Source organism: Delphinapterus leucas, chromosome 3 (assembly GCF_059928025.1).
Source record: "Delphinapterus leucas isolate spDelLeu-1000000601 "Yukka" chromosome 3, BTC_Dleu_Yukka2, whole genome shotgun sequence".
Taxonomy (NCBI): Eukaryota; Metazoa; Chordata; class Mammalia; order Artiodactyla; family Monodontidae; genus Delphinapterus; species Delphinapterus leucas.
The window spans coordinates 160392963-160417022 of record NC_143131.1 but is presented as its reverse complement, the minus strand read 5'-3'; the positions used below and the strand labels follow the sequence as shown (position 1 = coordinate 160417022).

At 48.9% G+C, this 24060-nt stretch overlaps 1 protein-coding gene across 1 annotated transcript in view; it reads right to left on the bottom strand.

The window, feature by feature from the left end:
• Nucleotides 1–24060, bottom strand: part of ADAMTS2 (ADAM metallopeptidase with thrombospondin type 1 motif 2) — a 247378-nt gene that overhangs the window by 24945 nt on the left and 198373 nt on the right. The window contains exons 7-12 of the mRNA XM_022563351.2: nucleotides 20417–20522; nucleotides 19627–19770; nucleotides 19136–19268; nucleotides 18407–18520; nucleotides 3537–3682; nucleotides 591–766 (exon numbers count right to left, since the gene is read on the bottom strand). Coding sequence (XP_022419059.2) covers nucleotides 591–766; nucleotides 3537–3682; nucleotides 18407–18520; nucleotides 19136–19268; nucleotides 19627–19770; nucleotides 20417–20522 — 819 coding nt within the window. The remainder of the gene's footprint in view (nucleotides 1–590; nucleotides 767–3536; nucleotides 3683–18406; nucleotides 18521–19135; nucleotides 19269–19626; nucleotides 19771–20416; nucleotides 20523–24060) is intronic.

The window sequence follows — 24060 nt, the reverse complement described above, 5'->3', positions numbered from 1 at the left end:
GGGGCTTGCAACAGGTGCTCAGCCGGTGTGACACACATGGGGTGATGGAGACAGCAGAGCATGCCCCAGTCCCCACTCCCCTCCTCTGCCCAGTGCCTGGAAGGAACAGAAACTGTGTTTCTCATCATTTAGTGGGAGGGGGACCCAAATGAAATATAAACACTCTCATGCTTGAAACTACCAGACTTTTCAGTTCTAGGAGCCAACAAATGCCTTTTGACGCTTAAACCAGTTCAAGTCCCTTGGAACTGAGAGCTCCCACTGAAAGATGAGAGGCCAGAAGTAACCTGATTCCTTGGCAGGCTCCGCCCCTGCCCTCCGCCTCCTGGCTGAGCCAGGGTAAAGGCGCAACGCTAGCCTTGCCCACTGGGTGGCGAGCACAGGAGCCTGGGGCCAGCTGGGCCCCGCCCTCTTCGCTGCATCCTTGGCCAGGTGCAGTTGTCTGGCTCTTCTGGGATTGCAGTCCTGCCGTGAGCCCCAAGCCGGCAGCCACCCTGCCCAGGGTGGACTCTGCTGGCATGCCCATGCAGAATCAGTGGTCCAGTGAGCCCTGGCCTGTACACTGAATGTCCACTCCCCTTAGGGCTCACCATCCCGGTGCTCGTGGGGCAGCCAGTGGTGCTGGGCGTCACCATGCTCGAAGTATAGGTCCCATTGCCGGCACTGCTCCTCACGGAAGTCAGCCAGGGCGTCAGGGCAGTCCTGGGAGTTGCAGAGCTGGAAATCGTAGGCAAGGCCTGAGCAGGTGCGGCCCCCATTGGCTGGGCTGGAGGAGAAAACAGAAAGGTCTTGCAGCTCGGTGCCAGGAAGGGGCCAGCACACGGGGTGCCACTTGTGGGATCTGGGGGGAATCCCTGATCCTTGAGGGTCAGGGGGCAGCTCTGTTGAGTGAAGGGACGCGGCCCTGCCCTGTCCCAGCCGCAGGACCTGGGCTATCCCCCAGCCTCCAGGGCCTTGGAGCATCACTGTAGAAGGCACTGGTAATCCTCTCTCGGGGGCCCCATGGGAAGGGAGCATCTACTCAGCCCCTGTGCACCCCCCACCCCATCCCAGCTCCTGTAGCTGTGGCGGTGAACCAACAGTGAGCTGTAACAGGGTGTTTAGGTTCTGCTGTGCCTCCGGCCATAAGCCCCAGGGTGGTGGAGCTGTGTGAGCTCCCCTACATCTGGGCCTGGGCCTGGGCCTCACACACGCTGGGAACTCAGAGCAATTCTGAAGTAGTGGAATCTTGTTACAAGTGTTCTTAACAAGTGTCAGGTACACAGTGGACACTCCATCTCCAGCTTTCCTCCACCTCAAGAAAACTTGGGCCGTGTTTCTGTAATTTCCTTACTTTGTTGAGAATACCAGCAGTCCACAAAGCACTAACCCCACAGGAAAGGCACCAGCTGGTGGCCAACAGGTGCCCATGGCAGGCAGGGTGATGGGGCGTGGCAGGCCAGCACCCTGGGAGGAGCTGGGGAGCTTCAGCCAAGCAGAACCCAAGGCCCCCCCTGAGACTTGGGCAAAAGTCATGTTCTGCTGTGATGATGGATGTATAGCATATAGCACTGTAGAGTGAATGATGGAAGGGGCTGGCTTCCATGAGGCTCCTTGCACAGTGCCATGTTCTCAGGGGAAGTCGGTGGAAATAACAATCTGAGAAATTTGTGGAGAAAGAACCAAGAAGCCTCAGTGTTTGATGGGGACCATGAAAGAAAGGGTGATTTTGAGATTTACACCAGGGCCACTGATGGGACCACAGACCAATGACAATACCAACCAGGGCATCACCAAGAGGGGGTGCAGCCCTGGGTGTAGGTTGGGGAGCCCAGGGGCATTGTGCAGCAGGAAAAAGCAGGAAGGGGTCAGGCTGTCGCTGGAGCCCCGGCCAGCCCAGACAGGAGCCATACAGATTCAAATGGAAATCCATGATAATTCCAAAAGAGAATGTGAGTTGGAGAATTCAGGGGAGGCCAGGGAGGAAGAGAAGTTGAAGAGCTTGAGCTCATGCTGTAGATTGTTTGCAGTTCTGCAATCAAAAGAGTGGCGAGGCAAAGAACACAGAGGGAACTCAATCCAGTGAGCGGGGGCCCAGCTGGGAACCTCAGGAGTCTTCACACTGGCCACAGTGTCCCAGGAAAAGCTACTGAGCCAGGGAGCAGCAACTAAAGATGGGGCAGCATAAGGCCCAGCTGTCATCTTCAGGAGGACACAGGAAAGGGGAGGCCCACGGGGCGCACTGGCATTGCTGTGGGGCCTGTGGGCTCTGAAATGCTCTGGGCGCTGCAGCTGTGCGTATTCCCCACAGATGCAAGTGAGGCTGGCATAAATGAACCGTGCTCAGAGCTCTGTGTGGCGCATCTGTGTTGTCTGATGGTCACTGATGTGCACGGAATGCTGGCACCGACCAGGGGTTAGCTACTCTCCAGGCCCAGCGGTGTTTGTGAACAGATGGAATGGCAGGCAGCTCTGGCAGTTTTGCTCACGTCACTGCTGCCCCTGTCCCTTGCTGCCACCAAGAAGGCTGAACCAGCCAGAGGGGTAAGAAAATCCCTAGAGTGCGCAGGTGGGGAGGGACAGAACATAGAGCACCCAGAACCTGCATGATCTCCCCCAGGGCCAGACCTGGGGGTGAGTCCCCTGGACCCCAAGAGCCCAGCATCAGACACCACGAGGAGTCAGGGCCTGGTGGGGGGAGAGAGGGGTTGTCAGGCCAGATCTGCTCTTCTGACTGTGCACCCTGGACCAGAACCTGGAAGTCCTCACCCAGCACTGCCTGGGAGGCAGGATGGGGAGCATGGATGGAGGTGGGAGTCCAGCGGGCCTTCAGGCAGCCTCTCCAGGCTGTTTCTCCCCTGGGCAGCTGGGAATGGGTGGCATGTCACTGACCCTGCCTCTTGCCTGATTGCAAACAGCTGCTCTCCTGCTCAGGCTCCCGGCATCCTGGGGCCCGAGAGAGCCCTCCTCTTTATCCCCATTGCCCCATCTCTGTTCCGCCTCCTATTCTTTTTTTTTGTGGTATGCAGGCCTCTCACTGTTGTGGCCTCTCCCGTTGCGGAGCACAGGCTCTGGACACGCAGGCTCAGCGGCCATGGCTCATGGGCCCAGCCGCTCCGCGGCATGTGGGATCCTCCCGGACTGGGGCACGAACCCGTGTCCCCTGCATTGGCAGGCGGACTCTCAACCACTGTGCCACCAGGGAAGCCTTCACCTCCTATTCCTGATGCCCTCAGCCAAGAAGAGCAGAGGAGGTCGGTGTCTAGAGTAGGATGCAGGCCAAGTGGGAGGAATGGCCCTAGGCCACCAGGTCAGAAGACCAGGTTTCCAAGTCTCCAGAGCTGGCTCTGGCCCCAGCAGGCTATGTGGCATGAGCCCTCCACTCTCTAAGTCTCAGTCCCTCCCAGGAAGATGAGAAGGGGCCAGAGCTGCCTGCCCTCACATCGTCTCCAGAACTGACATCCGCAGGGGCCTTGCAGGATAGGGTTGGCTAGCAAGGGCCCTTGGGGACCGCAGCTGCCACCGAGGAAGGCTGGGAAACATCAGGGCCAACTCACTGTGGGTTGTCGCACTGACGGGTCCTGAACTTCACACCTGTGCCGCAGGTACGTGAGCAGGAGCCGAAGGGACTCCAGGCGCCCCAGTTGCCATCTCGCTTGAGGATGTCAGGTGTCAGCCAGATGCAGTGTCCTTTAAAGCAGTGCTGAAAGACAGAAGGTCACATGCCCCCCACCCTTCAGCTGCAGTGCCCGTGATGACTGCCTGGCCCTCGAGGCACAGGGAGAACACGCCCTACTCACCCCTAGAAGCTCAGAACTTCGCTGGGAGGCATGGTAAGGTGTTGGCCCACCCAGCTTCCCCCGACCACCACCCTGGTCTCCCACCATCCTCAGTGCCTTGTTCAGCCTACTCTGTCCCCGCAGCCAAAGCCCACCCCACACCGTGTCTGCAGGATGAAACCCCCGGCCTGGTGTGCCCACACAGCACCATTCATAAAGATGTAAGCGGCACATCAAGCCAGTGACTCTAGAGACATGTAAGGTCTACTGTTTAAGTAAAAATAAGCAATTTAAAAGAAATATGGAAACGAAGGATAGGTGATATGTTGACATGGTAAAAATTCATGAATATAGTAAGTAGAACGCTGGAGTAGAGGAAACTCAGGTCTACAACTTGAATCTATCACTAATCCAGAGAGGAAGCTTATACAATTTAGGGCCCATTTGAATAAGATTGCAAAATTTAAAATACTAAGTTTGGTATAAAATGGAATATTGATTTAGAATTAGAAAATATAAAACAAAAAATTTTAAAACTGACAAATACCACAAACCACCAAAAACAGAGAACAATGATATTTTTCAGATTGATTGATGGACACAACATTTCCTGCAGTTCTAACTGTATACTCTTTCATGCCCTCTTCATATGACAATAATTTTGTAGGATTGTATTCCATAGGGAGAATAGAAAGATAATGCGGTCATTCCTCAGGGCCAGATAGTAACTGTTTTAGTCTTTGCAGGCTACATGCTCACTATTTCAACTATTCAACTCTGCCATTAGAGCATGAAAGTGGCTACAGACAACATATAAATGAATGGAGATGGCTGCATTCCAATAAAACTTTGTTTATAAAAGCAGGCAGCAAATGGAAACTTCTAGAATGGAGCTGTAAGAAACTTGGTGAACCCTCTCCTCAGTAAAACAACTATTTAACTGGTGAAAATTATTTTCTAAACAAACCATTTAAATTATCTGGACAACAATTACTGACTGTATAGCATGGGGAACTATATTCAATATTTTTTAATAACCTATAATGGAAAAGAATCTGAAAAAGAATATATATAACGGAACCATTTTGCTGTAAACCTGAAACTAACACAATATTGTAAATCAACTATACTTCAATTAAAAAAAATAAAGTATCTGGAAATTGTCCTAAGGTCAATACAACAAATGGAGAGAATTTACTAAACCTTGGTAAGAATAGTAAAAGTCTATACATTTGAGCCACAACCCTCTCCCATTCCTTCCCCATCTCAGTGTGATGGAGGCTTTACTGCCTAAAAGACAGAGGTCTTCGTCTCCTCAGCTCCCAGTCTAGGGCTATAGTTTCACCCTGGGAAAGGCAGGCCACTGGCATCTCCCATACCTCCCAACACTGTGTTGCAGAAAATCTGTTCCAGTCAGGGAACTCCCTTTGCCCACCCAGTCCTCACTCCCAGACTGGAGGCTCTACTCCAGGTGTGGCAAACCAAGAATACAGTACTCTAGTAGCCCCTTCTCTGGCTTCCTTGTAGGGCAGAGGTTCCATGCTGAAAGGGAAAAACCAAGAAGACTAGAAGCTACTATCTCTATCCAGTGATCTATTCGTAGACCAGGAGTGTCACTCTGTAAGTGGACCACCCTGCTCCTAGCTCCAGCGCAGTGGTGCAGTAGTCTTCCCAGAGGGAGAGGCAGAACTGAGAGCTCCACAGCTCACCCTAAGAGGACTAACTTTATTTGGAACAGAGCATTAGGAAGTTCATGCCTAAGGGCATTGTCAAAAACAATAGAAATCTTGGTAGTGAGCAACTAAGAGGAGGCCAGTAGCTCCACAATACTAGTAAGCAGCAAGTAAAATGGTAAACCAACTAGAAGCGTAACCAGGGAAAAGACAGCTAAGAGCCCTCCTGGAGTCTGAGCAAGCCTCAAATATTGGTAACACCCTGCCTCTGTGAAGGGTCCAGAATCTGATTAGGTCAGGCTGTAGACAAGTTGTACCCCAGGGCAACTGTATCAAAAACAATACAGCATCATATAGCAGCTAGTGAAAGCTAATTGGGTGTGATAACAATAGAGGCAGAACAGCCAGAAGTTTAGCTGGAAGATCAAAGAAAGAGACAAAGAGAACCTGGCTAATCCCACTGTTCTAGGGGTGGAGGTGGGAAGCTGTGTGGCCTGGGTGACTATGCATATGCCCAAGGCTGTGATCTCTGAGGGGCAATATCAACAGCTGCATGCTGCAGGGCAAATAAAATTTATTGAAACAGTGCATCCAAGTCACTAAAGAAATAAACAGGTAAACAAGCAAACAACAGCACAACAAGGTCTAGGGGAATCACTATCCAGAGAAACATGGAAGACCATAAGTTCACTGAAATGTGCACAGTAAAAGTGCCAGAAGGAGAGGACACAGAGAAAGGAGTAGAAAATATTCAAAGAAATAATGTTTGAAAACTTCCAAAATTTTATTAAAAACATTAACATACACATCCAAGAAATTTAACCAAGTAAGGTAAATGCAAAGAAATCCACACCCAGACACAATATAGTCAAATATAGAAAGGCAAAGGTAAAATGTCAAAAGAAGCAAAAGAAAAATGACTCACTGGAAGCCCAATAAGATTAACAGCTGACTTTAATCAGAAATAATGGAGGCCAGAGGTAATGGTGTCAACCAAGAATCATATCCAACAAAACTACTTCTCAACAATGAAAGTGAAATAAAAATATTCCCAGATAAACAAACACTGGGAGAATTCATCACTAGCAGACCTGCCATATAAGAAATACTAAATTAGGAGTTTGGGATTAACATACACACACTACTATATATAAAATAGATAACCAACAAGGACCTACTGTATAGCACAGGGAACTCTACTCAATATTCTATGATAAACTATATGGGAAAAGAAACCGAGAAAGAATGAATATATGTATATGTATAACTGAATCACTATGCTATACACCTGAAACTAACACAACACTGTAAATCAACTATACTCCAATAAAATTGTAAAAAAAGAAATACTAAAGGAAGCTATTTAGGCTGAAAGCAAGTGACACCAGAGAATAATTCAAATCCACATGAAAAGACAGAGTTCTGGAATGGACAAATTTCTAGAAAGACACAGACTACCAAAACTGATTTAGTAAGATCTAAAAATTGGAATAGACCTATAACAAGAGATTGAATTAGTGATTTAAAACTTCTCACAAAAAATAGCCAAAGCCAGATGACTTCACTGATAAATTCTACCGAACGCTTAAAAAAATTAATACCAATCCTTCAAAAACTCTTTCAAAAAATGGAAGAGAAGATTTTCCCAATTCATTCTATGAGGGTAATATTACCCCAATACAAAAATCAAAGATATCAAAAGACAAAAACTACAGAACAATATCTCATGAAAATAGACTTAAAAATTCTTCAACAAAATTCTAGCAAATCAAATCCATAGTAAAAGATTATACACCATTACCAAGTGAAATTTATCCTAGGAATTCAAGGTTTAACATCTGAAGATCAATCAATGTAATAAACCATATCATCAGAATAAAGGAAAAACTGTATGATTACCTCAAGACTCAAAAGATAAAACTGGCAAAATCCAACATCCTTTCCTGAAAAAAGCACTCAAAAGACAGGACTAGAAGTTCCTCAAGCTGATAAAGGACATCAGTGAAATACCTCAGCTAACATCATGCTTAATGGCAAAAGAATGAATGCTTTCCCCCTAATCAGAAGCAAGACAGGGGTGTCTGATCACACCACTTCTAGTCAACATTGTACTGAACATTCTAGCCAGGACAATTAGGCCAGAAAAAGAAGTAAAGGGCATCCAGATTGGAAAGGAAGAAGTAAAACTATCTCTATTTGCAGATGAATTGACCTTCTATATAGCAAGTCCTACGGAAACCACTAAAAAACTATTAAAGTTAATTTAAAAAGTTCAGTGAGATTGCAGGATTCAAGGCCAATATACAAAAATCTATTGTATTTCTATAAACTAGCAATGAATGAACTGAAAATGAAATTAAGAAAACAGTTCTATCAGGGACATAGAGAACAGACTGGTGGTTGCCAAGGGGGAGGGGGGGTGGGAGAGGGTTGGATTGGGAGTTTGGGATTAGCAGATGCAAACTGGTATATATAGAATGGATAAACAACAAGGTCCTACTGTATAGCACAAGGAGCTATATTCAATATCCTGTGATAAACCATAATGGAAAAGAATATGAAAAAGAATATATATATATATTTGTATAACTGAGTCACTTTGCTGTACAGCAGTAAGTAACATAACATTGTAATTCAACTAAGAAATTAGAAGTATTTTGAGTTAAAAAAAGAAAACAATTCTATTTACAATAGCATCAAAAAAAAGAAAAAAGAAAAGGAAAAAAACCTTAGGAATAAATTGAAGAAAAAAATGCAAAACTAGTACACTGAAAACTACAAAACATTGTCGAAAGAAACCGAAGATCTAAGTAAATGGAAAGACATCCCATGTTCATGGATCAGAGTTTAATATGGCAGCACAGTCATACCTCAGAGATACTGCTGGTTCGGTTCCAGACCACCACAATTAAGCAAATATCAAAATAAGGAGGGTCACATGAATTTTTTTGGTTTCCCAGTGCATGTTAAAGTTATGTTTACACTATACTGTAGTCTATTAAGTGTGCCATTATGTCTTAAAAAAACAATGTACATATCTTTTTTTTTTTTTGCGGTACGCGGGCCTCTCACTGTTGTGGCCTCTCCCGTTGCGGAGCATAGGCTCCAGATGCGCAGGCTCAGCGGCCATGGCTCATGGGCCCAGCCGCTCTGCGGCATGTGGGATTTTCCCGGACCGGGGCACGAACCTGTGTCCCCTGCATCGGCAGGCGGACTCTCAACCACTGTGCCACCAGGGAAGCCCAACAATGTACATATCTTAATTTAAAATATTTTATCGCTAAAAAATGTACATATCTTAATTTAAAATATTTTATCGCTAAAAAATGGTAACCATCAACTGATAATGCAGGGCTGCCACAAAATTTCAATTTGTAAAAAAAAAAAAAAGTAATGTCTGCAAAGAACAATAAAGCAAAGTCCAATAAAACGAGGGATGCCTGTACTCCCCATACTGATCTGTAGATTCAATGCAACACTTATGCTGGAATTTTGCAGAAATTGAGAAACAGCTCCTAAAATTCATATCAAATGTCAAAGGATCAGAAATAGCCAAAACAATCTTTAGAAACAACAAAGTGGAAGGACTCAGACTTCTGTATTTCAAAGCTTACCACAAAACTACAATAATCAAGACAGTGTGGCCCTGCCATAAGGACAGACAAAATTATTCATGGAACAGAATGCAGAGTCCCTAAAAGAACCTTTACATATGATCAACTGATTCTTAACAAAGGTACCAAGTGATTCAATGGAAAAAGAATAGCTTCTTCAACAAATGGTGCTGAGACAACTGGATATTCACATGCAGAAGAATAACGCTGGACTCCTTCCTCACACCTTACACAAATATTAACTGAAAATGGATCATAGATCCAAATGCAAGAGCAGGAATACATCTTCTTGACCTAATGGCAATGGTTTCTTAGTTACAACAACAAAACACGAGTGACAAAAGAAAGAATATCTAAATTGGACTTCACCAAAGTTAAAAGCTTTTGTATATCAAATGATACGATCATGAAAGTGAGAAGACAACCCACATAATGGGAGAAAATATTTGCAAACCATATATCTGAGCAGTCTGATAAGGGATTTGTACCCAGAATGTATAAAGAATGATTATAACTTGATAATAAAAAGATACCTCAATTAAAAAATAAGCAAAGGATAATGAATAGACATTTATCCAAAAAAGATATATACAAGTTGCCATTAAGCCCATGTAAAGGTGCTCAAAACCACAATGAGATAACACTTCACATCCACTGGGTTGGTTATAATAAAAACACAGGTAATAAGTTTTGGTGAGGACATGGAGAAATTGTTAGTAGGAATGTAAAAAGGTACAGCTGCTTTGGGAACGAGTTTGGCAGTTTCTCAAAATGTTAAAAATAGTGTTACTATAAGAGCCAACAATTCCACTCCTAGACACATATTCAAGAAAAATGATACATCCACGCAATAACTTGGACACGAATGTTGATAGCAGCATTTCTCATAATAGCTGAAAAGAGGTAGCAGCTCAAATGTCCATCAACTAATAAATGGATAAATAAAAAACAGTATATGTATACAATGAATTATTATAGAGCAACGAAAAGGAATAAAGTACTGACACATAATACAACCTGGATGAACCATGAAAACATTAAGCTAACTGAATGAAGCCAGTCACAGAAGGATGCACATTGTACAATTCCATTTGTATGAAATGTTCAGAAGAGGCAAATCTAAGGAGACAGAAAGTAGACTAGTGATTGCCGAGGATTAAGGGGGAGGGGGGATGAATCGGAGTGACTGCTAATGGTTACAGGGCTTCTCTTTGGAGTGACAAAAATGTTCCAAAATTTGATTGTTGTGATGGCTGTACAACTCTGTGAATATACTGAAAACCATTGAATTGTACATTTTAAATGGGTGAATTTAAATGTGAGTCACATCTTGATGAAACTGTTAGGGGAAAATAAAACAGGTGGCAGGTGGAGTTGGTATGTGTGCTCTAGCCTGCTCTAGAAGGTTGAGCAAAATATTTTTAAATTTTCAGTAATTTAGAGAAGTTATTGATGATGTTATGTGAACATGTAGATGATCAAATTTGCTATCTAGTGTGCTTCTGGATATGGATTTCAGGATATTTCAGGTTTTCTTGGTAAGAGCCTGATTTAAAATGCTTTTTGGATTAGCAACTCAGTAACTGTTGCTGTCAACATTCTTATTGTAGGGGCAATATTCTGAGCTTTACATTGCCTTTGATGTTGTCAACATTTCATGTCAAAATCAGAAAGAAGTTTAAATGCTTTTCCAATGTGTTCTTCTGATTCCCTCCTCTTCATTAACTGCATTGTTAAATGCTTCAAGAGCCTGTTACTTATTTCACTTTGATATTTATCTCTTCCTCCTAATGAATGCTTTAGTTTGATCTGAAAACTTATTTCGTTATAATTAAATTTTTGAAGTCAGATTTATTGCTACTGATTTCTTTACTCATTTTAAACTTTTATTTATTTTCTACTGATTTTTATCTGAATTTTCTTTAATAAATATATTTGAAAATGGTAAAAAAAGGTATCTTTATACATATATCTAAATCAGAAGTCTGTCGTTTCTCCCTTACTTTATTGAAGCATTCTGAAACAACTTTCAAAATTGCAGTTAAACTAGTAACAGCTTTATCAACATTTTGAATAAACTTTTTGCATCCCATCTGCATTCAGGTTTCTCTCCTAGACTTTGAAAATTATTTTTAGTGCTCCTTGTGTTTTGTAATGTGTATGTTTGGAGGTCTGGACAGTTTTTAAATAAACGAACCATCTTATTAAACTTAGCATTTCCAAAGAAGTATCCAAGTTGGATCTGTGTTAGTGTCCCATCTACAAGACAAACCCCAGAAGAAAACAAACTATTGCTAAGATAGAAGTAATCACAACCTCTAGTATATGTGAGGCCCCTTTTCTCCAATCAATTGAGGAGACTGTGCTAAACACAGCACATATTCTGCAGCAACCCTGGGTGAGTTGGCACAGAGGCAGTAAGAGTATTTCTAGAAGCTATTCTTACACCTGTATAGAAACAACAACCTAACCGTACACATACGGTACTAAAAACCATGTAAATAAACCAATAAATATACCCCAAATCCAATTTATCCTTAGCCAAAGCCACAAAACACCCACGGCCCCTCTAATGTCAACAGGAGAAATGTATCAGAGGGGAAGGAGGAGTGATCCCAATTGATTATGGTCAGTGAAAATATATGACCATGTGAACACATTGTGAGGCCTGTCCCAGGGCCCTGGAAGGGGCTTATGCAAGTATGGGGCCCTGAAGCTTATGCATCGTCAGCTTCATGGTAAACCCATCTCTGCTCCCTTCTGAAAACCTTCTGGGGTTCCCCACTGCTGCAGGATTTAGACTAGCCCTGTGGCCTGGCTCCTACACACCAACCCTGCTCCATCTCCCACTGCCACACCAGGCACGGGAGCACTGACTGCTCTCTGAACAGACCACGCTGCCTTTGGGAGCTCCTCTGCGAAAGAAGCCCTAGCTCCATTTCCTCCCCCACCCCTGCAGTAATGCAGGGATCCCCCTGCAGAACAGAGACGCTCACTCCCCCAGCTGTGGAGAGCTGCTTGTTGCTCATGGCTGACAGCTGAATCCCTTTATAGGAAATGCCCTCAGCCAAAGACAGCTGCCTAGCCCGGAGTCATGCCCTTTTCCTGGGGACAGCCACGGCCAGAGGTCAAGGTGGGGGACAACTCTGAAAGGCCAGCCCCGAGCGCCGGGCAGGGTAGGCTGAACCTACGTTGTGACCACACCACTGTTCAATGACTCTCTCTCTCTGCAGGTGTTGATACTGAGCATGCTCCTCAGGAAACACCTTGCCATCAGATCTCTGTCTCAGAGCCCACTTCCAGGGCAGCCAAGCTCCCGTCTCCATGCCCACGTTGCTCCCATGTATCCCTCCTGGTTCTCGGCTCTTGTCTCCTTAGATTTGTGCACATCTCTGCTTGGGAGCTCACCTTGCCTCTTCTTCCTTACACAGGCCTCTCACTCCTCCCAACCAGCTGAAGCGCTCCCAGGCCTGCCTTTGCACCAGTCTGAGCCCACAGGAGGCTCTGCAGAGGCTGCCATTCCCTGGATTCTCCTTCCCGGGCTCTGGGCAAGTGATCAAGGGCTCCACCACCACCAGATTGGGCACCCGGGCACATGGCCAACAAGCACAGTCATGAGCTACCTGGGGTCCGGCAGGCCTGGCTCCAGGTCACCAGTGATGCTGTTCACATCCTTCCCGGGCCACAGTTACCTCATCTCTCACCTCAGAGCTCCCCTCACTCAACCAGGGAAGGCAAAGACCCACAGAAATTCTTGCTAGTGTCCCCCTCAGCTGGTGGAGCAAGGGGAGGGCTGGCAGGAAAGGAGGAGGGCCCAGGCAGGGGAATGCTGTGGACCGAATATTTGTGTGCCCCAAAATTCACATGTTGAAGCCTAACTCCAAAGTGATGGTATTAGAATGTGGCACCTTTGGGAGGTGATTAGGGTGGAGCCCTCATGAATGAGATTAGTGCCTTTAAAAGAAGACAAGAGAGAGATGATTTCTCTCTCCAAAATGTGAGGACAGGGAGAGAAGATGGCAGTCTGCAACCCTCACCAGAATCTGACCATGCTGATACCCTGATCTCGGATTTCCAGCCTCCAGAACTGTAAGGAATAAGTGCCTGTTGTTTAAGCCACCCTAGTCTCTGGCTTTTTGTTATAGCAGCCCCCATTGACTAAGACAAAGAGGATGGGAAGGGTCCTGGCACCTCTGAAGGTTGTGACGGGGTCCAGCCTCTAAATCACTGGTGGGCATGGAAACCAAGGGCCAGGGGGATGGCAGAGGCCACATAGTGGTCCCCCTGTCCCCACTGAACAAATTGGTCCCCAGTTTGTAAATGGGGAGCTGGGCATGGGACAACTCAGGACACTCCACAGGCCTATGGTGTGATGGATCACCTCCTCCGCAGACTTGGGTCCAACCAAACGCACAGAGGCAACACACGTGCACTGTAGAAAATATGAAAGCAAGGCAAAGCAGAAAGACAGGAAAATCACCCTTAATTCCACCACTCAGAAGCTGTCCCTCTAATATTTGATTTATTTACTCCTGGATGATGATGAGCATTTAAAAGAGTGCAATTATCCCAAATGAACAATTTTATACTCTGATGCCTCAGTGTTATTATAAAAGAAACATATTTAATATTATTAAAATGCTTTATAAACATATGTTTAAATGCCTACAAATATTTCATCCAATAGAGAGGTTTAAACATTTAAAAGCACAAAGTCACATGTCATGAGTGAATTCAGAGCCCACACGTACCCATGGACAATCCTGACCAGGGCTGCCTCCGGTACCAGGATAAGTACCACGGAGAGCGCTGGTGCACCTAAGCAGGGCTGGGAACACTGCCAGGTTGGTCTGAAAGCCTGAAAGGCAGGCTGTTCTTTTCAGGAAGTGCACATTTAGCATTTCTGAACCACTGTGATCCTGGGTTTCCGTTCTCCACCCGCCAGCATGTCCCAAGCTGGTACCATGTGCCAGGAGCCTGGGATGTGAGGATAACTGAGTCGGACACTTAGGTGACTCACCCGAGGGGTAAAGGGTGGCTCAAGGTCACACAATGAGGAGGGAGGACCCAGGGCTTAAACTCCCATGCCCAGCCCGTGGGCTGTCCCTGTTGCTAGGCCTGCCTGCCAGTTCTCGACTATGCAGCAAAACATGGGGCATCACAGGGCCTCTGCACTCTGGATAAGCACCGTGGCACATGTTTCTGAAACAGTCCTTCTGATTTCAGGAAAACTTAGGGGGGGCGTTGCTTCCCCAAGACACTGCCGTTGAATGTGAGACACATGAAGGACTCTTCCCTGACAAGACACACTGACGCAGGAGCCATCCTGACCCAGCTGGATCTGCACCCCACCCATGACCCTGACCCTGGCTCAGGCAAGGAGGGCAAGGTGAGCCCACCAGCCTGGCCTGCAGGGTAGAGGCACCTGGGGGGACCCTCTGTGCTTGGCCTGACCCTGCCTCCAGGGTATCCAGGGCATACACTGTGTGGCCACAGGGCGCACCTGTCTGAGAGCAGATCTGAGCCATGTCCCCAGCACCCTGGACAGGGCAGGTGATGAAGCAGGCTCAGGAACAGCCATCATCAGTTCAATCAGTCCTTCCCTCTCTCCCACCATCACCCAGTCTCCTGCGGAGCCATGTGTGTTAATCGGGTCTTTTGTTTTCTGGGTTCTGATGCTTCGACTTCTGGGCCTTGCTGACCCTGGGGGCACTGTCCCTCCCAGGGTTAGCCAGTTCCTAGAAATAGTAAACAACTCATCCACAAGTGCAATTTTCAAGTGCAAACCAATCAATCCAGAGCACACAGAGCCACCTCCTTCATCAGGGCTCCTAAATTCCAGGCCACCATCCTCCATCCTAATCACTCCAGGGCCAGTCAGGTACCAGACAACTAGGGGCAGCCCCTATGGGCCAGAGCCCACTGAAATTATTCACAGCAGCCAAACCTAAGCCTGCTTACCTTGCCTTGCCATTCCTTTCTGCAGAAACTGGAGTTCCTGCCGCCCTCTGCTCTCCAACTGATCCTGATGCTTCCCTGTGTGCCCGACAGCCCCCCTTCACCCCCCTGCCATGGTGTGGTGTGGCCCCTCCCTTTGGGATTTGTGAGGAACAAACTATCTTGTCAATGGCAATTGTCTTGATCTGTTGGCCCTACTGTACCTCAACTTTTCTACTAATACATTATATTTTAAAACATCATGCTCCTCTCATCCACCCTCCCCAGCCATCCTCATCACGCTCCCACCCAATGAGGCCCCCCCGCCTGAAGCACTGGTCCCACTTCTCTCTACCCTTTGGGATTTGGCTGGGGCCGCTGACCAGGAAGCCTCTCTGAGCTCCCGACAGGCCCCTCCCCAACCCGTTCCTCACCACCATGTCATGGCTGCCTCGTCACGTTCGTGGCCAACCCCCACAGACAGCGAGGTCTGATGGAGGCAGAGGGAGCCTGACACATGGATGGATGGATGAATGTGAAGCTGACGTGGCTGATCAGCCTAATCCTCAGGTCCACTGCCCACATCTACGTCCAAGAGCAACGAGCTCACCTCTCCCCTCTCAGCCAAACACGCCTGCCCACAACTCCTGATTCCATGAGAAAAGCCGTGTGCCCACTGGCCCTCATCCCTCTCCACTTGATCTCACCAACACATGCACTCTGCACCCTTCACACCCCATTGTGGGAACCCAGGCAGACAATGAAAAAGCCATCAAACTGAGGGGCAGGCAGTGGAGTTGGCTCATCTGTAGTTTTGTTCCTTCTCCCCAGGTCATCTCTGTGGATGGAATATAGATACATTGTTCCGTCTCTGGGAAATGGTGGGTGTAGGAAACTGTGAGTAAGCAGCGATATAATCCAGTGCTGGAGGCCAAGACGGGAGAATGTGCTTGGGATGACCCACTGTGGACATGAGGACCCCAGGCAGAGCCTGAGTGCTGTGTGAGCCCCTGCCAGGGGTCTTGCAATGGGGGCAGAGAGGGACGGAAACGGACAGCTGAGCTTGGCAAAGCCCTGGTCCCTGAGATGACCTGCTATTTCTCCAACCTGCCTAGACTTTCCCCCTGCTCCCTTCTGCCTCTCCTCTCTCCCGGGCCCTGTGGCTGTTCTTGCAGGAAAGGGAGAGACAAAGGATGATTGCTTTCCAAATATAAGATTACATTGCAATAGGAAACTCATAGAGGCAGAGGGTTCTGATAGGCCCCCCCTGGAGGTGCCCTGCCCGTCCTCCTCTCTCCCTTTGCCGCTCCAGCCCCACTCCACACACACACCAGGAATCCCTCACCTAGGTCAGCTTTCTACCTATGCTCCTTGTGAACGAGGGCAGGCTGAGCTAAGCCCCAGCTCCACCCCCTCAATCAGCACAAGACTGTTTTTTAATACATAAAATGATGGGGTTTTTACTGGGCTAAATGAACTAAGGGTCCTACCACCAAAAAGAGTGAAAGGTCGTCACTGAGTCAGTGTTTTCTGTGAGAAAGGGTACTTTGGCCACATCTGCCCACCTTCCTCACCAGACCCCACACCCACACCCACACCCTGCCCAGGAGAAGTGGGCCAATCAGCTGGCGGTCAGGCACTCTTTGGCCCACATTTTGTAGTGGTCAGTGGTCCTGTGGGTGAAGACCAGCCACACACACCCCTGGGTGAGCACACTGTGCAGGGTCTGCTCCCACTCCTTCTCTCCACCCAGGGCTGGACTTGGAGGGGCAGACCGGGGGAAGGAGGCCATGCTGAGCTAGTCTCATTCACCAGTTTAGCACTTACTGGGCTCCCCACTGGGGTTAAAGCAGATGTTTTGGGGCCCCATTCCCTCCCTCGAGCTCCTGTGGGGAGCAGGGCTATGAGGTCAGTTCTGGCATTACTAAGTCCCTGGAGTATTACTAACAACATTTCATTTCCAACTTCTGACAGTTCATTAAGTCTAGGGGCACAGCTAAATCACCCGGGGCACCTCTTAAAAATACCGTTCCCCACGTCTTCTAACAGAAACATACGCGTGAATGTTCATTAGCGGCACTATTCACAAATACCAAGAGGTGGAAAAAACCCAAATGTCCATCAAACGATAAACAAATGTGGTATATCCATACAGTGCAATGTTATTTGGCCATAAAAAGGAATGAAGCACTGATATCTGCTCCAACACAGATGAACCTTGAAGTTATTATGCTAAGTGAAGAAGGCCAGACACGAAAGGCACATAGTATATCATTCCACTTATGTGAAATTCCAAAATAAGCAAACCCATAGACAGAGAAAGCAGATTAGTGGTTGCCAGGAGCTGGAGAGAGGAGAGAAATGAGGCGCCACTGCTTAATGCAGTCTCTCTTTGGCGTGATGAAAAGTTTTGGAAACTGGATAGCGGTGATGGTTGCACAACATTAGGAAGGTACGAAAAGCCCCTGAAAGTGGTTAAAGTGATGAATTTTACGTTATGTGAACTTTACCATCATTTTACAAATAAAGAACCAAACAAAACAATTCTCAGTCCTCATCCCAAATCAAAATCTTCAGGGTGGACCTGGAAATCCGTAACTTTAAAAAGCTCTGCCAGGGCTTCTAAAATAAAGCAGCATTTAAGACCTGCGGTGTAGGAACCTCAGGCTCAGGTGGTTTGGGTGCCTTTCTAGGCCTGACTCTGGGGGACATGTGCTGGAGTCTTCTCCTGGGCCTCACTGGATGCTGCTGTGTCTGCGTGTCTTCCCTGGGCTGAATCCTCCTGGATTAGGCTTAGGCTCACCTGCATAAGCCAGCCCCCTAGCAAGTGCTTGGCGGAGGAGTGGGAGTGCGATTTCATCTGAACCGATGAGAATCAGGCCCGGAGTTTGGGCTGGAAGGAGAAGCCCTTTGTTCTGCTGCTTTGGAAGTAGGAGGTGGGAAGGTGGGAAGAGGGCCTGGGGCAGCAGGCAGGCGCTGGTGGGTGGCCATCCACCTACCTCCAGGGACAAGTCTGCCCGCCAGGGACCAAACACCAAGGCGCCAGAGAATAGAAAGGCCAAGCCTGATGTTGGGCCTGAGGATCCTGTGGTCACCAGAATGTTGGCCAATATTGGCCTCAAGATGAGGTGACCCAGTCACCCACAGTGTGCAGGGGGAGATGGAAGGCTGCTGGAACCCTGAAACTGGTCCTCAGAGGAGGGGATTCCTGCAGTGGGGCTTGAAGCACATTGAGGGACTCTGAGACACCAGGTTCCCTCCTGTAGAAGAAAGAGTGCACGGGGCAGAAGCTGTGGAGTGTGGGGTTTTTAGAAATGAGGAAGGGGTCCCCTGAGAAGACCCCTGGCCCCACTCCGAGGGCCCTGCGGGGCCTGTCCCTGGAGACCTGTGCATGTCACAGTGCCTGCCCTCTGCCCCAACTCACCTTGCCGGGTGCACACATGGTCCCATCCAGGGGAGGCCCCTTCTTCGTCTTGCAAAAGTAAGGGTTGTCAGGGTGGCTGCACCACAGCTGCTTGCAAGGGTCAAAGGTCCGGAACTGGAAGAGAGCACCAGGAGCTAGCCAGGCCACCTCCCACTTCAGGGACTCTCCAGGGGTGCCGCCCTGTCACCCAGAGTCCTCTTGCACAGCTGTGGAGCCAGAAATGACTTGTCCACACATGACAGGCCTGTGTGGTGCCCTGAGCTGTGTGTGACTCTGGGGCAGTGAGGACCTCAAGCAGACAGCACGGTGCTTCACATCTTTGCAGGCTGCTTGGCCTCCCCGGCCTCCAGACCTTGGTGGCTGCACCTCTCACAGAGCCTGGACAGAAAGCTGGGCACAAGTGTGCTTGGCATGAAGGCTTGGTGGCCTTCCTCTGGCCCAGGCAGGAGGGGCGGTCATTGCAGGGTCCCATGAGCACCCGCTGTTCACCTGCTGAACACTCCACTGCCTCAATCCCTCCTAAAGCCATGTCTGGGCCAGCCAGGAGGGCACTGGGTACCGACTGGGGAAAGAGCAGTGGGTATGGAGGGAGAGGCTGCTGTTTTGGAGGGCTGCTCCACCCTGTGCCAGGGAGCCACCCAACACCAGCCGCCTCCCAGGAAGCCAGGCCGATCTGGGGCAGACTCCCCCCGCCCAGCCCTTGGAGGTGTCGTGGGCTCCCACACTCACCGCGGTACACATCATGTAGCCAAGGCCGAAGTCAAAGCGGCACTGTTCGTTCATGGAGTAGTGCAGCCCCGGGAGCTGGGGCAGTGCTGGCCAGTCATGGGTGAAGGGGTCATCCCGCAGGCAGTCATAGGAGCTGGGAGGGGACACATGGGTGCCACAAGCTGCCTTCAACAGAACTGGCCATCTAGCCCAGGAGGCAGCTGAGGCCCCTCATGGAGCCTTGGGGGTGGGCCTGCCTGCACACCCCAGCCCTAGGCTGTGCTGCCTCAGTTTCCCTGCTGCACCTGTTTTCTTTGGCATAAGCTACCCAGGACCAGGCGTCCATTAAAGGTACAGCTGTCATAACCACTTTCCATCCAAAACCTAGCCCCCAACAATGGGATACCCCCGTCCTGTACTGCTGTCCCCCTCTCCCCTTCCCTGCACCTCAGGCTGGAGGTGCTGAGACCGGCACTTCGGGTTCGTCTTTGGGAGACACAGGTGGTACTCACTGCAGGTAGCGGCTCAGCTCCTGCTGGCTGCAGCGGGACCAGTGGAAGCGGTGGAAGGCTGCCTGCACCAGGGGCGCCATGATGCTGCCCAACCGCACCTCATCACCGCAGCGGTTGCCCTGCCCATCGTGCTCCATGCCCAGCCTGTGCGGGAAGACAAGGCAGCCTCACTGGACCCTCACCTGGCCGCATTCACCTGTCAGCTCCACCCCACCCTTATCCTCAGAGGGCACCCCTAACCTCCCCGAGCTGCCCCCCCCACCTTAGTTGGCTTGGTCTGCCCTGAGCAAGGTGGTACCCATTTTCTACCAGCTAACTTTAAAGTCAGGGGCACTCTGAGGTGAGAGCATCCAGCAGCAGCCCCCTCAGGTATCCTGTCCCCAAGGCAGAGCACTGTTACATGAGAATGCAATGGAGGCAGAGGCATCCACAGCCCTCTCTACACACCCAGCAGTGTGCACACCCAGGCGGAGTAACTTCCCCAACTCCAGCTCTATGCTCCTGGGGAAGGCTCTCTCAGAGCCTCAGTTACGCATCTGTAAAATGGGGTAAGAAGACCCCCCCACCCTGCCCAGGTGCTTGAATGGCATAATGGGTGGAAAGCCCCCAGCTCCTGCCTGGGGCCTTCAGCAGAAAGTGGGCCTCCAGCTTGTCCTGTGCAGCACGGAGGCAGGACATCACATCCCAAGGGCTTTTCATACAGGGCCTGTCCCTCCCAGGGCACAGAGGAGAAGTGGGGCCCTTTGAACCCCGACCTTCCTCAGACAACAAGGATGGTGAGCCCACTTACACGTGGCCAGTCTCATGGGCCACGACAAACGCTGAGGAGAAGCCATCCTCGTGGTTCAGGGTGCAGCTGCGGACAGGGTGGCACATCCCAGTGACAGGAGCATAGCCTGGAAGGGGACAAAGGGTAGTTCCAGGTCCCAGGCTCAGAGCCCTGCCCAAACCTGGGGGCCCTGACCCCAACACCCCCAGAGCAAATGAGCAGAGCCAACTGCCCCCGTGGCTGGCATGGTTCAGGAGACCACCTGTCCCCTCCCCCAGGGCAGCGGGCCTCGGCCCTGCCCGTCTGTGGCCACACCGCGTTAAGCTCAGTTTCCCAAGCCCAGGTCTCACCTGCTAAGGCTTTCTGCCACCTTCTTCCCGCTATTCCCTTTCAGGCCACCTCCCGCGCTCCTCCCCCCCGCTTGGCTGGGTGGCCTTCTGGCCCCTGGGTAGCACATTGTCTCCACACCCGCTCCTGGTGCTGCAAGAACCCTGGCCCCGGTGCCCGGCACCATACCCTGAGCCCACCCCTCGGGACCTTCCCTGGCTCCCTCGTGGTCCATAGGTCCTTCTCTGGGTCCTCAACTGGATGGGTTTCCATAGTGCACAGAAGGCTACAGTGAGGGTGGCCCTGAGCTGTTCATGGGCAGGTCAGGCAAGGACAGCCGAGGTGCTACGCTGCCCTGCTGAGTCATGCAGAGGGGACTGGCTGCGTGGATTGGGGGACAGACCAGCCACAGACAACGGGGCCCTCGGAGCCCTTGGCCCGGCAACTCTGCACTCTGACTGAGGAGATTATGAGCCACATTCCGGCTGAGGGGTCCAGGGGTCTGTCCCGGGCAAGGTGGAGAATGAGGAGGGGCAGCTGCAGCAGGCCAACCCCCGACATGAGATGCCACGGGCCCTCCAGCAGCCCTGTGGGCCCACCCCACCCCTTCAAGGGCTTCTGAAGAGCCACTGAATTCACAGGTAACAGTAAGGAGACACAGTGGGTTTTGCCAGCCCAGTTAGAGTGTGTGATCCAAGGAAGCAGTCGGGAATGGAGCCTGACAGGGAATGAGGGCAGGGCTGAGGAATGAGCCTGAACCACCCGGGCAGGAAGGCCAGGAAGGCCTCCCTGTGGCATGGCTGGTCCGTGGAAGAATGACCCCCCTTGACTAGGCTGAGCCTGATCATGGGATGTCTTAAGATGTCCCCAGGGAAGCCTTACAGGACAACATTCTCACCCATGGGGAGGGGGAGGGTGATGGGAGTACATGATGACCCCACCCAAAATGGAGGAAATCCAGAGAACAGGGCCTAGCCACTTGCCCCTGGACAAGATACAGAAGTACATACAGACCTTTGTGTGCCAGAGGGGGCCTCTGTTTAGAAGCCTGGGCGTCCTAGTGGCCCACCAAGTGAGAAGCCAGCCTGTCCTCTGATAAATGGAATATTTATAAATGGAATATTTCCTGCCATATCGATAAATAAAGGATGTCACAGTCACCAATGATTGCAGCCCTCCAACATGAACTGTTGAGCCGTGAGGAAACTCAGGGCTGAAAAGAATACCTGCCATCTAGCAGCCATCAGACTGCAGCCACTCCCTGCTGTGAGCACTGAGGAAACTGAGGATGTAAAAATACTGGCCCCAGATAGCTAAGGTGCATATCAAAGGAATGACTTTAGTGAGCCCAGACTCTTGCATCTTCCCATACATAGAAAAGCACTAAATTCCTTACCTTGAGATATCTGGTTCTCTTTATTTAACAACAATCTTTTGATGTTCCCAATTACCTGCTCTTTGTTGCAAAACTCCTCTATATCCTAGCTCCTCCCCTCACCTCCTTGGAGCAGTTTCTCAGAGTTTTCTGGAACGCTGTCCTCCTGGACTGCAGTCCTCATTTTGCCCCCAATAAAACTTAACTCGCAACTCTCACGTTGTGAATATATTCTTTTTTAAGTCAACAACCCCGACTCAGTCTCACTCTTCTGAGACCCCACAGGGAGGTCCCAGGCAACGTGCTCCCAGAGAAAAGCACAGAAGGGAAGGAAGTGTGATGGGGGAGTGCTGGTTTTAGACTTGTCTGTAAAAGCATCGTATTGTCTTTTTCCCTTCTAATAAACAGGAAAATCTATGTCATAAAGCATTTTTTGCTCTGTAGATTTTGAGATGATTGTTCTCCCATCAGCGCCAGAGCAAACATTTGTGGTCTTCTCTTTGTCCTTTGCATGCAAAGCTTGCACATGAATACGTGCCTCAGTATGAGTATTTCTCATTCACCTACATTAGCATTACATGAACCTTTAGGATCTGAAGACTTGAAAATGTACCTGTATTTTTTGCTTTATATCCTTATTTTATTCTGCTGTTATTTTCTTTCTGGAAATCTTTTTAGATAGATATTGTATTTCCTGGATTGAGCCTCTACATCAACTTTTCTCTCATATTTTAATCTTTTTGGGTCCATTGACTTTTTATTTCAACTTTTGAATTTTCTATTTTACCCACTGAGAAATGGAATATTGCCTGCCACAAAGGATGTCACAGTCATCAGCGATCGCAGCCACCACCAGTGAGCTGGTGAGCCCTGAGGCAAAGAATACCTGCCTTCTAGCAGCCATCAGACTTCAGCCAATCCCCACGGTGAGCCCTGAGGAAACTCTGGATGTGAAAACACAGGATACTGGCTCCAGATAGCTGAGGTGCATATCAAAGGAATGACTTTAGTGAGCCCAGACTCTTGCATTTTCCCATATACAGAAAAGCAGTAAATGCCTTAAATTGAGGTTTCTAGTATTCTTTAATTAACAGTAATCTTTTGTTCTTATTACCTGCCCTTTGTTGCAAAACTCCTGTGTATCCTAGCTACCCCCTCGCCTCCTCGAAGCAGTTCCCTCAGGGTTACTTGAGATGCTGCCTCAAGGGCTTGAAGTCCTAAAAATTTCTGTGACTCAGCCTTTAGGTTGGGCATTTAATTTTTTAGTCGACACCGTCAAATCTTTTATTTAATGAAAACCCTTTGTTCTCTAATTCTTCCTTGCAACCTGTTCTGGGTTTACAGATGTAGTTCCTCATTCTGGGGATATTACTTTATAAACTGTGCTTTTCCCTTCTTTAAATTATCTGTTTCCTCCGGCGTCAGTTTTAAAATTTTATTTTGCATCTTGGTCCATCCTTTTCATCCTATCGTTTTTTTTCATGTCTGGTAATCCTTGGCTATCCTTTCACAGTTTTAAATGAAGAATGAGGTCACTTAATACAAAGGTTGTATTGGCTTCTCTCCTATGGAACAATTCTGCTCCCTATTAGAGCTCTCACTTGGACCAAGGGCAGACAGGGTGCTCTGTCTGTCAGCTGGCCACACTGGTGTAGGGCTTGAAGGGGAGCTAGCAGCCCCCTCCCAGTGGGGAGGCACCCACACCAACTAGGAGCCATATTCTGTGCTTGGTGGGATCTGGGGTCACACTCTCTGTTCCCATCTGCTTCCCACTGTGGTGCTGATCTGCGTGGCAAAGGGGGCAACAGTAGTGCCTTAGAGGTGTTCTGTTAACATGAACTAATCCTAGCTCTGATCAGGGGTCACTTAAGAAGTCTTTCTATTTACGTGAATATGACAAGTGGTTGGCAGAGAGAAGCTGCAGGTTAAGAGAGCAGAGCGGTGCATATGAAATAAGTCATGG